This window comes from Sitophilus oryzae, unplaced genomic scaffold (assembly GCF_002938485.1).
Source record: "Sitophilus oryzae breed Bouriz unplaced genomic scaffold, Soryzae_2.0 scaffold_1499_pilon_pilon, whole genome shotgun sequence".
In the NCBI taxonomy this organism is placed as follows: Eukaryota; Metazoa; Arthropoda; class Insecta; order Coleoptera; family Curculionidae; genus Sitophilus; species Sitophilus oryzae.
The window spans coordinates 765375-779969 of NW_022146168.1; the positions used below are offsets into that span (position 1 = coordinate 765375).

Below are 14595 nucleotides of genomic sequence, written 5' to 3' on the forward strand. Positions count from 1 at the left end.
GACATTTGAAAAATTATTTTGACATTTATTGTGACATCTGTTTGACAATTTGAAATTGGCGCGCAGAGCTTGCCGACCAATGGTGCCGTTTATCACCTGTGACGTAATGACCAACCTGCGCAATATCATACCTTGTATTCTTTGTACCATGGTGTGGAAACGGTGGCTGACCTTGAAACGAGTTTCTGCTGCATATAGCCACAGACACTACGCATGCGCACATCTTCGATGTTGCCAGATTGTAAGTTATTTTGGAATTATTTTCAGTAGAAAACAAATATGTGCTTTTCAGTGTTTTTTGTCAATATATACCGTATGATCGAAAAAACGGCGTCCAGTTGGCTGGGAAATGACGATTGAGGACATTCCATATAAAATGACAGCGATCTTCATTTCATAGTCATCGCTGACGCTATTTTTTTTTTCAATCAGTACGCGCGTATTATTTATATCAAGAATTTATATATTATTTTAATATTTCGCACAACACGTGAACGCTTATTATGTATTTTCATAGTCAATAAAATTAAATAGAAATGAAACTCTAGATTCCTATAATTAATCTAATTACTCTAGATTATTATGCTACGTTTAAAAAGGGCTTTATTAAAAATTCGGGAAATTATATGTCCAAGTTCTTCCTTTTTTTTAATTTTTAAATGCTGTAGCTCCATGTCATGTTCATAATAGGTTTTCTGCTACTTTAATATTTCTCTATTCTTACACCTAATTTATGTGATTTTCTTAGCTATAATATGATTTATAAACCATATTTTTCCTAATGGCAGGATGGAATAGGATATGCAAAATTAAGATATTTTAACATTTATTTTCCAGACAAAGCATAATATAGTATTAAGATTAAGACATAATAAATATTATAAGAAAGATCTTAATATAAATTACAAACTAAGTCTTAATTTGGTCTTGTATAAACACAGGTATAAAACTAATAAGATCAAAACTCAACCTTCACCATATTGTCAAGATTTGGCATTATAGGAAATATAGGAAACAAGAAATTACAGTAAATTAAGAAAAGAATATCAAAGTACACGATATTAAATACTGTAATGTATTCTACGACACAAACCATCTCCCTTCTAAAGAGAAAAAGATAAAACATATATAAAGCTTATTTTAGTCTTATCACCACACTTCGATAAAATATATGTCTAAAATTGCTATTAATCCATTAACTTGATATTTTTAAGAAATTATCATGGAAATTATGATACAAACATTATAATCAAAGTATATTATATTAGTAACATTATAGCACAGATAACACATAATCTGATTATGTGTTATCTGTGATTATAGATAAAATGTTACCTCTATCTCCCATTGACGTGTATTGTTCTATAAGACTCGTCATGGTAGTACTTCAATACATCAATATATATAATCAAAACTATTGTTGCTGTAAATAACTAGAAATTAAATAACTTGAAAGAAATAAAATAATTCTAATAAGTTTAAAACCATTAAGAAAAAATCAGTAAATGATAATTTTGAATTCTAATGTAAATATATAAATAAATGTTTTATTATTATTACAATTTTTTATATTCAGCTTTATATATCATTCCTTAATTTTGGATATCAAGATAAATCTGAAATTATAAAATTAATTATAGAATTTGTATTATTATTGATTAACACTCAAAAAAAAATTTCAACTGCAAATAATTCGAAAATAAACTGCAATTTGGCAAACTCGACGATGTGCGCTTGCGTAGTATCGATGATCAAATGCAGCAAATATGGGCTTCAAGGTCAGCCACCGGATCCACACCTTTACCCGAAATTTTGTTAAATAGCTATTAATTATTAATTTTATTTGGTAATGGTGTGGATCCGGTGGCTGACCTTGAAACGAGTTTTTGCTGCATATAGTCACAGATACTACGCATGCGCACATCTTCGATGTTGCCAGATTGCGAGTTATTTTGGACTTATTTTCAGTAGAAAACAAATATGTGCTTTTCGGTGTTTTTTTGTCAATATATACCGTATGATCGAAAAAACGGCGTCCAGTTGGCTGGGAAATGACGATTGAGGACATTTCCATAAAATGATAGCGATCTTCATTTCAGAGTCATTGCTGACGCTATTTTTTTTTCAGTCATAGTACGCGGTATATTATTTTAATATTTTGCACAACACGTGAACGCTTATTATGTATTTTCATAGTCAATAAAATTATATAGAAATAAAACTCTAGATTCCTATCTAGATTATTATGCTACGTTTAAAAAGTGCTTTATTAAAAATGTGTCCAAGTTTTTTCTTTTTTTTTTAATTTTTAAATGTTGTAGCTTGACATGTTCATAATAGATTTTTTTTAACGTTCCATCAAAACTACGGAGGCCTTAAAAGGCCTTTTAGCCTCCGTAATTAAAATTGTAGAATCGGCTTCAGCAACATTAACAGTTACCTTGTTTAATTCTGCTTGTACATAATATATTGCATTAATTTTTCTGCTACATTAAGATTTCTCTATTCTTACACCTAATTTATGTGATTTTCTTAGCATATATGATTTATAAACCATATTTTTCCTAATGGAAGGATGAATAGGATATGCAAAATTAAGATATTTTAACATTTTTTTTCCAGACCAAGCATAATATAGTATTAAGATGAAGACATAACAAATATTATAAGAAAGACTTAATATAAATCACAAACTAAGTCTTAATTGTCTTGTATTTCTATTATTATTATTATTCTTATAAAACTAATAAGATCAAAACTCAAATCTTCACCATAGCCAAGTCAAGATTTGGCATTATAGGAAACAAGAAATTACAGTAAATTAAGAAAAAGAATATCAAAGTACACGATATTAAATACTGTAATGTATTCACGATACAAACCATCTTCCTTCTAAAAAGAAAAAGATAAAACATAAAAGCTTATTTTAAATCTTATCAACAGGGCGGATATGGTGAATTTATTTTAGGGGGGCCAAAATGAAAGCAAATATGGTTTTTAGGGCGCCATTTTAACACACAGTTTTTCCAATATTTTACATACCATAGACTTTAGTCTGGCCCGGCCTCTGTATCCGCCACTGCTTATCAACACACTCTTCGATAAAATCCAATTAACTTGATATTTTTAAGAAATTATGATAAAAATATTAATTATAATCAAAGTATATTATATTAGTAACATTATATGGGTCAGGGTAAAATGTTACCTCTATCTCCGATTGACGTTTATTGTTCTATAATAAGACCTGTCATGGTAGTACTTCAAAACATCAATACATATAATCAAAACTATTATTGCCTGTAACAATCTTAGAAATTAAATAACTTGAATGAAAAGAAATAAAATAATTTCTAATAAGTTTAAACCATTAAGAAAAAATCCGTAAATGATAAAATCCGTAAATGATAAATTTTAAATTCTAATGTAAATATATAAATAAATGTTATTATTATTACAATTTTATATATTCATAATACTTTCATTTCACAATCTTCATTATTCTTCTTACCTTAATTTTGGATATCAAGATAAATCTGAAATTATAAAATTAATTATAGAATTTGTATTATTATTGATTAACACGCAAAAAAAAAAATTCAACTGTAAATAATTCGAAAATAAACTGCAATTTGGCAACATCGACGATGTGCGTTTGCGTAGTATCGATGATCAAAAGCAGCAAATATGGGCTTCAAGGTCAGCCACCGGATCCACACCTTTACCAAATATATAAATAAAATGTTATTATTATTACAATTTGATATACCTACTCATAATACTTTCATTTCACAATCTTCATTATCCTTCTTACCTTAATTTTGGATATCAAGATAAATCTAAAATTATAATATTAATTATAGAATTTGTATTATTACTGGTTAACACTCAAAAAAAAAATTTCAACTGCAAATAATTGGAAAATAAACTGCAATTTGGCAACATCGACGATGTGCGCTTGCGTAGTATCGATGATCAAATGCAGCATATATGGGCTTCAAGGTCAGCCACCGGATCCACACGCTTTTTAAATAATATATATTTGTAATATATGATGTAAGGTAGAGAGTATGCCCCAGAGCTTTGAATAAGAAGACCCGAGAGGTTTACCCATTAAGAAGGCCCATTACTAATTTTAAATATAACCTCAAAAACTCCCAAATATTTTGTTTATATGTCAAAATATTGTCAAAAATAATTTAAAATTTTGAATTTTCATTAAGAAAATTAAAAAATAGAGCCAATCTCTGATTAAAATGACAAATGCTGAAGATGACTGGTGCGTGGAATGTTCTGATGAGGAGTTTAAAGATTGCCAAGATCCTTGGGAACCCCAACCCGAAGAAATAGATCGAATTTACAGTCAACTTGCACAGGGAAAAATTCCAGAACTCAAATGGAAATGCCCAGGATATCGAACGCCTTCTCCAGAAATTAAAGACGAACCAAAAGAAGAGAACGATATAAAAAAGTAGCCTGTTTTCATATCTGTTCAAGGATTTCTTGTAAATTTCTGTGTTTTAGGGAAGAACAAGACGATTTTGATTTTATGGATGAAATGACCTCGCCACGCCTTAAAATAAGAAATAAAGGAGAAGAAACGCTGAAAGGCAGCGCAAAGAAGAAAACTACGTCCTTAGATGGTGTAATAAATAATATGAGAAGGCACCACTTGCTTCCAGCCACTACAAAATGAGATACTCTACATGTGTTGAAATGAAAATTTATTTCTTAACATTTAAGTCTATATTCTCAAAATTGCATTAAGATCACAATATGTAGAGGTTAAAATTAAGATTCGTACATGTTACAAAACGAGTAAGAAAATTGTAACGGCATAAATTCATATGAATTATCTCTATATAAGCGTATTTTAATAATACTTGAATTTACTTTGAAGTTACATAGATAACTAAACTTCATTTGACATGCCTGTATTCTTTCTATACTTATTAATTCATTAGTGTTTGTACTCATCAGAAATCTGTACTGAATTGTTTAAAAGAGAATTAAATATCTTACTATCCATAAAATCAATTTTATCACTAAATTCCTAGCACACTATCTCTGAGGGGCTGGCTTTGGCTTAGGCATCTTTCCTAACAATCCTTGTATCTCCTTTTTTTCATCGTACGACTTCCACAAATCTAATAAATTTATAATATATCTAGCAATTTCCTGAATTTTTTCCATGTCCACATTTAACTCAGCAAACCACAACTTGTTATCCTTTTGTAAGATGACACAAGCTATTTGTAGACAGCCTATTGCAATCTGATAAGGTGGATAGAGTAAACACACATCAGTTCTTAAGGAATCATTGATTATTCGCCATGATAATGTTAAAAGTTGTTCTTCGTGTCCTATATCCTGAACTAGTTGTAGTAGAGGCCTATATGGCTGGTAAACGATCAAGCAACAATCGAGATTTTCCAGTAAGTAAAATTCACATTCTAAAATATGATTCGTACGATATGGAAATTCTTGATTGTAAGCATAACCAAACTTATTTTTAACTAAAATAAATCAAGTTAATTTCTATAATATTAAAGATAAAAAAATAAACTTACTGACTGTTTGACAAGTGGATATTAACCTAGTATTAGAAATAACACCAAACTCTTCTACTTTAGAAGCTAAAAATATACAGGTGGGTGCTAACAATAGAGGATCAATACATTTTAAAGAGTTTATTGCGTAAAACCGTTTAAAATATACTGTAGCAGTCGCGATAACTTGCTGGCGTGATTTTAACTGTTCCCCCAGTGTCTGGATTACTAAAAACAGGAGTATTTAACGTAAATACTATGTAAGAGACTTGTAAATTTACCGCTCGCGAAAAATATAAATATTTTCTGATATTCTTCTTCGGTGAGAATAGCCAAGTCGTGTTGTCGTTCTCTGACTAGATCTTGTTTGTCCAAGATCCACTGTTGACTAAAATTTATATTTATAAAAATGGGGACATTTAAAAAGAGTGTAGCAAAAATACAAATTTACTTACTTGTGAGAACTTTGCCAAAAATTACCAGCCATTATAGGATAGAAACTAGAAAAAATACGTGATTTATTTTAACAATAAAATAATTAAAAGATGCGAAAGAATTTGTTTTTATTGAATTTTTAATACAAATACAAATACAAAATTACAAAAACCGCTTCCACATAACCTAAAATATTTGACTTTGACAGTTTTGCCATAAAATTGGGATGATAAAAAACAAAGATTATTTTCTATGGGAGTTAACCTAATTTATACAACATAAATGGCTATATAAAATACATATATTAAACGATAATTCTTCTTATTAATCCTCTTTATAGTTTAAAAAATTAATTGAATTTAATAGATATAAATTATAATGAATTCCAAAAAGCCCCTTGAACTTTTTCTAACTCCCAGAGTTTTTTATGCTCTGAAGCGAATGACCTGTCCTTGAAAGCACAGCCTTTCTTGATTTCTGTTTATTTATCAACCGAACCGATAAACGCAACGAACGCAACTTCCTAAAGTTAAAAATAGTACATTTTTAACAGATTTTAATGCTATTCGAACCATTATTCGAACCGATGTTAAAATTTAAATTACAAACTACTAGAAATAATCGTCCGAGTTTATTGCAAAGATGACCAGGATACGCTGGCAATCGCGTAAAACATTCGGAATTCTTTTGGGAGTTTTGATTTTATATTTTACGATAAGAGTTAGAAAATATGAACACAAAACATCGGTTTCGCTCAACGTTCATCCGAACGAAGCTTGGGAGTTCGTGGCTGATTTTAGTAATATGAAATATTTAAATCCAACCATGTAAGTATCCATATATTTTTAAATAATTTGAGTTGTGTTGTAAATAATATATTTCACTTCATAAAAATGCTTTATTAAAATATTATCACGTTTTATGTGGGCGTTACATATACAGGGTGGTCCAGAGTATTTCAGAAAAGCTCTCTACATGGTGTTCGAAAAATGCACAATGCCAATGATTACTGATTTTTTTGTCATATTTTTGGATGAGGAATGTATACAAGATATACAAGATACTTAGAACTTATATATACAAGATACATAGATACAATATATATATATACAAGATATACAATATACAAGATACATAGATACAATATATTATATATACAAGATATATACAAGATACTTAGAACTTTTCTGGAATATTTTGGGCTAAGTATAATATTTTTACTGAAATCATTTTGTATAACTTGCGAGAATTGCGAGTAACAGTAGCGCACATTTTAAAAAGAATTTTCGTAAATATACAGGGTGTTACAATATTCCGTGGACATAGAACTACTACTCGTACGTATTTTTGAAATCAACATAAGTTCATTAGTGACTCGTTGACCCGTTAGAGGGCATCAAACCAGTGGCGGCTCGTGAGTATATAGGAAGGTGACGCTATATTAGGTTAATAATTTTGTTTAAATACGAATAAATTTTCTCACCTATGAAGTATTATTCTGCGACGCGTTATTCTTTTTTTTTAATGGTACCAAACCTATTAGGTTGCCTTGCCTCTTATCGTTAAATATTGCGAAAATTTTTGACTCCTTAATATTTATTTATCTTTTTTCAGTTTCATTTTGTCTTAGAAAAGGAGCTTCAAGTATAGAAAGAATAACGTTATAAATAGGGATTTATTTTAAAGAAAACACTAAAATTCAACTTCCCTTCAGTACTTTAAAATAAATAAAATAAATCTTACCGGCGAAGAAAAGCCTAACCTTTAAATTTCAACAATATTTGTTACGTCTTTTTTTTGAAAAACTGCTAAAATTCCACCTTACCTATGTGTAGTCGAGTTAAAAATACTGTATCTAATAGCCACCAAATAATTTAAATTTATAAACACAAACAATCTAAATAATTCTCGCCCCTAAATGTCTATACGCCCTAAATATACGCTAATTAATTCACCCACGCTGTTCTCACCACAATCGGCCAGCCATCGGCACTTTAACTTTCAGAGTCATGCATACGAGATCGAGACTTTGTCGCATTTTTCAATAGTCAGATGATTTAAACTACCAATGAAAACACACCCAAGCGCCAAATATCGCGCCTCAACCCTGCGATCGAGAATACGTACCCCGTCACGTCGGCCGTCGCGCAGTGGCGGCTCGTCAGGGGGTAGGCAAGGTAGGCGGCGCCTACCCTACAATTTTGTCATATTTTTTTTACATTATAATATTTATCTTTATTAATGTTGCCAATACATATATAAATACTATTAATACACGGAAATGAGTTGTAACAATAATTAATATTAATTTAATATATTTGTAGTCTTTTATATTAATATATTAATTACCGCTGGCGTATACAGCAAAATGATTTTGACCGTTGGTCAAAATGCATTCATCTTTGTTCGGCGATTTCTGACATCGCCTTTCAAATTAAATTTTGATCTCTCACTCAGCCGTCGATGTGTCTGTCTTTTGTCTCTCTCTAATTCATCGTTCGGTAGCGATGACTACGTCGAATTAAGGCGGGGTTTAGGCGATATCTTCGGTCGCCTCGGCATGCGCGTGGAGCTCGATATCGATAGGTTTTAGAAATTCGGTGGTTTCCATAGTATATTATTCATCATACGTTATCGGTATTTAAAACTTTAAAATATTTTTTTTAATTTTTCAACTCCCTATTACTGACTTGAATTATTGCGTACAGTGTATTTGGTGTTCCTGTTAGTGCACAGTGCATTTGGATGTTAATTTCTAAGTTAACAAGGAGGATATACGGATAAGCGGGATAAGTATTAATTTAGATTAAAATTTGGAGTAATTAATGTGGATTTTCAATATGGATAATCCAATTCATGCAATTTATGCGACGTATACAATACATTCATAATTCATACCATTTACAAGTATTTCGGTTGAGAGACATTTTTCATATTTGAAACGCATTAAAAATTACACTAAAAATTCAATGAAAAATGAACTTTTATCCGGTTTATCGTCATTTGCCTTACTTTCAATCGAAAAAGATATTTTCATAGACCTTCAACAATCTGATAGCATTACTGATATAATAATAAACTTATTATTATTAAGAGATCGGCGAATCAATTTAGTATATAAAAAGTAATTATTCTTTTCATTTGTTTATGAGTCTCGAAATATGTATAGATATATAGATAGATAGATAGATAATGCTTTATTTATTTCCTTATTGTATAATACAAAAAGAAACCCAAAAAAGGGCATGGAAACAATGTTAGTAAAAATTTTTAAAAGAAAATAACTGCATATTTCAACAAAAAATGTAACTATCTGAACAAAAATAAATAGTAATATTAAAATTAAATATTTTATGAGTAAGTATTTATAATAATAATGAATTAAATCTATGTATGTATAGACAGATAACAACACAAAATTATACTTACAATAAATAACAAATTTAGATCAAATGATACAAAACAAAAGTAAAAACATACGGGTGTGGTTGTTTTTACAACAATATACAATCGATGGTTAAATATGACACAGGGCGCTCTTATCACTGTTTAGAAATTCCGCGAGGGAATAAAAAGGTTCTTCTTACAGTGCCATACTCTATATATAGAGCGTCGGCGACCTCTCGCATGTACTTGTGATGTGTGTCATCAGTGTTTCACAAGTACACGGGACCTACGGTTTATTGCCGAATCCGAACGGCACTATTTGAGAGTCTGTACAAGGCAAATATACTCAAGGTGGTTTGCCATTGCCTTCCTTGAGGTGGCGGCTCGTTGGTCGATCTATTTAGATAAATAAATATTTTTATTTAAATAAATAAAGCGACCGTACTGGCTGGGGATCGAACCCAGTACCTCCCGCTCCGCAGATCGACACACTAACGCTGGAGCTACGGTCGGCCACAATAAAAAGCTCCTCTGCATAAAAAGATGTTTAAGCATTTTTTAACTTTGTTTTTAGGCATAGACAAGGTAAAGTTTTCCGGAAGGGAATTGAATATTTTTATTAGAGAGTAATCTATATTTTTTTGAAGATAGCTGAAATTATATTTATCCGAAACCAGCTGTAATCTGTGTCTAGTATCATATTCATGTTCGAGCCTACGGTGTCCAAATAAATTCCAGTTTTCCAGGACAAACACCACAGCCTCCAAAATATACATTGAAACAACTGTAAGAACGTTATATTCAACAAAAATCTCCCTGCAGCTTTCTTGCTGACTCAATCCGAAGACACTACGTAAGCATTTTTTCTGTATTCGTAATATCCCTTCCACCCCCGTGGAGTTGCCCCAAAAAATAATACCATACTTAAATCTGGAATAGATAAAAGCATAGTAAGCTGACATAGCAGCATGGATCCCCACGGACCCCGATATTACTCTCAGCGCATAGCAGAACTGAGAAGTTTTAGATGCCTTCAATATGGTGAAGCCAATCCAAACGTCTATCGATCGTTAAACCAAGAAATGAAACGCTATTTACTGAACATATTTCCTGTTGCTCGTGCTGGAGGATAAAGGGAATTGAGTATCGATTGCTAAATAACATACACTGTCTCTTGGATATATTGAGAGATAGTCCAATAGAGTGAAAATACTTCGACAAATCGGACACAGCCAATGGGACTCTGGTTGAGAGTGAAAGGACATCACTTGCACTGAAAAGCACAGTCGTATCATCAGCATATAATACTGTTTGTTCCTGAATAATGAATAAGATAATCTGTTTTTCTTTGTAAATTTATTTGTCTAATTTGTCTTTGTAAATATATTTACTTATTGTTAAGCTACGTAAATAAATAAAAATAAAATAAAATTCTATGATGAACTGCATGGTACTATTACCTACCTTATTTATCAAGCATTAGCATTTAGCATGCTATCTGAGGAAATAAATAAAACACACATATCCATTATGTTAATCATTATCTCATTATGTTGAATGCTGTTACTTTAGTTTTATCCTAAATATTCTTAAGCTATATTTTAGCCCATAAGCTAACATATTGGTTTTTACGAACTGGGTTAAGATATTATGTAAATTTTGGGGAACAAATAGATGTAATTAACATTTTGTCGCCTACCCAGTCCCACAGGCCACGAGCCGCCACTGCCGTCGCGTCACCGGCATCACGGTAATTCGAACTTTCCAAGCTAGAATTGTTTCGCCTCTCTGTGCCTCTGTCAAGTCGCGTTCTTTTTGGCTGGGTTTACGCGGCTTCTATTGTGCCTGGATGTATTTATAAAATATATATCTTTTAGTTTTATTATGTTGAATGTCTTGTAGAATTGTAATAAGTTATAGGTACTGGTATTAAATAAAAAACTAGATACAAAAAAATAAATCGTTCCTTCATTTTAAAGGTGAGGTGCGGCCTCCAAGGCCTACCCTGACGAGCCGCCACTGCATCAAACTTTAAAAAATAAACACATTTTTTAAGATATTTTAAGAACCGTTATTCCGATTTGAATGAGATTTGGGGTGTAATGTCATAATCAAGAGGGCTACTCTAACTGTGTTATAAAAATAAGGTAATCGTTGACTTTTTAAGTTTTTATTGTGCATTTGATTTTTTTGAAAAAACTCACAATGTTCGTTAAATTGTCAGACAGCGCCCCATAGCGTCTACGTTCAAAAGCTTATTATTATTGTTTATATGGTATAATATAGAGTAAGAAACGCTCTTTTAAACGAGCCCTCGTTTGTTGGATTCCGTTCATCCAATCCGGAGTTATTAATATTTAAATAAAAATAGATCTAACCAACCCCCACTACTTATTTATTTTGGCAGATAGATGAAAATCTAACAAAAAATATTCAAACCCCTTATTAACTCCATTTTCATATTTTTATAGCAGTTGCGCCCTCTAGCGGCCGTTCTACAAATTTCCGCCATTTTTCATGGCTAGTTATAAATATTTTTTTTCCGCAGGCCCTACGGCTAATACATTCCGAGATACAGCCGAGAACTATTCTTAGTGGGACACCATGTATATTAAATTCTACATTTTTTTCTTCCAGAACTGACTTTGTCATAACAGAAGAAAGTGGGAACTACAAACACTGGAAATATACGACAGAATACGTCGAGAAGCTATCTCACTGGCCGTATTTGCCTAATTATTCCACGGCACACTTCGAAATAAAAGCAACGACGAATATGGACAAGTATTTTATCAATTCTTACCATCGAACTTGCATGTTTAACGGATTGTATTGTCGTAAGTTAATGAAAAACTTTATTTATCCATTTTTTTAATAAATTCCTTTGAATAAAAAGGTTAAGGAAGGAACATAAAAAAACTTATGTGGAGCGAAATGGGGGATTAATATGGCCGAACTTAAGAGTCTATTACGCTGTACTGTTCGGGTCGCTCTCGGGGGTCGGGGAAAGCGGGTGTGTGGCCGAAGAAAATATATTTATATTATATTTCAGAAATCTCCTTAAAGCTTAGCCCGATCCTGTCGTGTTAAGCCACACCTAAAATTTCAAACACACGTGCTTTAATTAAGGCTTGCAGAGCTTCAGAATTTGCCATAAAATAACGAGCAATTTGTTACAAAACCATATAAATTATATATCACTGTAATTACAAAACTTTACTCTATTTCTGTATTGTAACGGAATTTTAAATTATGTCTTTATTTTCGAGACAATCGGAATATTTTGTTGATGTTTGACCGTCAAAATCTTAAAAATAAAGTTGTCTAAAAATCTGCTACAATACGGATATAGTACATATAATCATTTATCTTTAGTTTCCTTCTTCATTTGTGTAAATATACCTAGCCAGTTTTACATAAAACGCTAAATGCCGAACGTATTTTGCTACTTTTTCAGACTAGTGGAGCGCCACGGGGGCTTAATATGGTTGACTTAAATTCCTCTGTTTATCAGTGCCGTCCTAATTTTATTTAAAACGTGTAAAAATATAATGCAGGGTAGATCCAATAATTTGTTGGTTTTTGTTTACGTTTTCAATAAATGTTATTAGTTATTAAAATTGTTAAAAAATATATTTCTAATAAAAATAGATAGGTTATAATAAATATTTAATAATAAAAATATCAGTTACGCTATTGCAACACTTCATAAGTCAAATAGACGAAGAAGTCTTATATTTTATTTTTGACAAGTTGTAAATAAAATCGCTACAAATCTTAAAAATAAAAAATAAAACTTAAATTCAAAATGTGTAAATTGAAACTTTAAAGAGAACTGTTAAAAACGGGGATGGATATCATTATACAGGGTGAGTCTTGAATAAAAGTGCAAATATTTTTAGGAGTAGTATATTTCGACCCCGGGAACATGATTATGAGTTTGTTTTTCCCGAAAAAGAAATTGAAAATTGGGATTTTTTTGGAATTTTTATTTAAAAAACAACTCCTTCATAATACGGCAACATAGGTAGTAGATTAAATTTACAAGAAAGAAAATCCAGAAAAGATCCAGTGGTTCTCAAAATTTAAGCAAAAAATAATTTTTGTTGAAATTTTCAAAGTAAAAATAAATCGGTTATTTTGGATTTATTTGAAAAACGCATGAAAAACGGTAAAGAGAAAATATTGTCAAGGTGTATGTGGCGCCATCTGTCGGAGAAGCGAGAATCTAAACCGCAACGTGTATTGCTGGTTGAGGATTATCTGAGAACATTGTTGAGGCGCCATCTCTTAACCAAGTAGAAAAGTAAGCGAATCAAGCGCCAGAATTTACTAGTAGGAGGCAGAATGTACCGATAATTTTAGAAGGTTCCAGAAACAGTCAGTAGAGTATAAAAAGGCGCGCGATCGACAGTTGAGCCAGTTTGAAATTTGTAAATACACCGTTTTAAACGGTGAATCGTGACAATTTGGCGAAGAATTTTTTAAATAGTTAATTGTGTGTTGTAATCAGTATAAATTGTGTGTAAATAGTGAGAAAATAAATTAGTTAAGTATTTAATCGTGAGTTTAAATTAGTGGACCCACGGAATTCATAACAATATGTTTCTTTTATCGACATCTACCAGCCCTGAAAATATTTGCACTTATTTAAGACTCACCCTGTATATAGAATGTAGAATGTTTGGGAGGGGGGTTAATCACTGCGACCTCACAGATCGATTGTGTGTCCCCCTTTTTTGAATTATAACGAGTTATATCTTATCATACAGTCTCAGGACTTTGAGAAAAGCCAGTATCTGAGATAGCTTCACAGAGGCTAGTTTCCATCTCCGATATCAGTCGTAACAAAGTTGGTTGTCAGATGGTTGTCGTCTTGGCGCAGTCAGTGATGAGGTATTCTGGGGTTTTCCCATTTTCACCACAGAATCTTCATTCGCCTTTGTGTCTTAGCTTCAATCTACTGAGGTGTTCGATGAGGACACAGAATAAGTGTCCTGTTAAAACCTCCGTGACAATCCGAAGATTGTTCTTACTTAAATCAAGGAAAATCTGTTGTTATAATGTATTAGAAAACATTTGGCGGGAAAAATAATACAAACGAACGTACTCTCATGAGCATCAGCTAACGACTGCCTTTATTATACCAAAGCCAAATATATACGTTATAAAACAATGTTGCCACTTATTTTCCTAACCTTTGAGATTATATTTACAACACCCC

The 14595-nt window shown here is 31.5% G+C and overlaps 3 protein-coding genes across 7 annotated transcripts in view; 2 read left to right on the forward strand and 1 right to left on the reverse strand.

Moving 5' to 3' along the window:
- The first annotated feature begins 4141 nt into the window (after positions 1–4141).
- LOC115877810 (PAXIP1-associated glutamate-rich protein 1) lies at positions 4142–5026 on the forward strand. The gene is made up of 2 exons (XM_030894135.1): positions 4142–4471; positions 4525–5026. Exons 1-2 carry the CDS (start codon positions 4257–4259, stop codon positions 4694–4696), a joined length of 387 nt encoding a protein of 128 aa, XP_030749995.1. The 5' UTR covers positions 4142–4256; the 3' UTR covers positions 4697–5026.
- LOC115877809 (cyclin-C) overlaps positions 4708–14595 on the reverse strand; it is a 35856-nt gene continuing 25968 nt past the window's right edge. Inside the window, exons 1-5 of one of the 4 annotated variants that reach the window (XM_030894134.1) lie at positions 9414–9425; positions 6005–6049; positions 5831–5937; positions 5571–5777; positions 4708–5516 (exon numbers count right to left, since the gene is read on the reverse strand). In XM_030894134.1, coding sequence (XP_030749994.1) covers positions 5062–5516; positions 5571–5777; positions 5831–5937; positions 6005–6036 — 801 coding nt within the window. In that variant the 5' untranslated portion in view covers positions 6037–6049; positions 9414–9425 and the 3' untranslated portion in view covers positions 4708–5061. The other 3 variants (XM_030894131.1, XM_030894132.1, XM_030894133.1) reach the window with 3 other exon arrangements.
- Positions 6380–14595, forward strand: part of LOC115877807 (pyrimidodiazepine synthase-like) — a 33151-nt gene continuing 24935 nt past the window's right edge. Inside the window, exons 1-2 of one of the 2 annotated variants that reach the window (XM_030894124.1) lie at positions 6380–6811; positions 12009–12208. In XM_030894124.1, the coding sequence (XP_030749984.1) occupies positions 6627–6811; positions 12009–12208 (385 nt within the window). In that variant the 5' untranslated portion in view covers positions 6380–6626. The remainder of the gene's footprint in view (positions 6812–12008; positions 12209–14595) is intronic. The other variant, XM_030894123.1, reaches the window with a different exon arrangement.

Excerpts from the sequence above, each read along its gene's own strand:
- LOC115877810 (XM_030894135.1), top strand. The coding sequence starts at position 4,257 with ATGACAAATGCTGAAGATGACTGGTGCGTGGAATGTTCTGATGAGGAG. Across the intron at positions 4,472-4,524 it reads GAAGAGAACGATATAAAAAA|GGAAGAACAAGACGATTTTG; the intron begins GTAGCCTGTTTT and ends TCTGTGTTTTAG.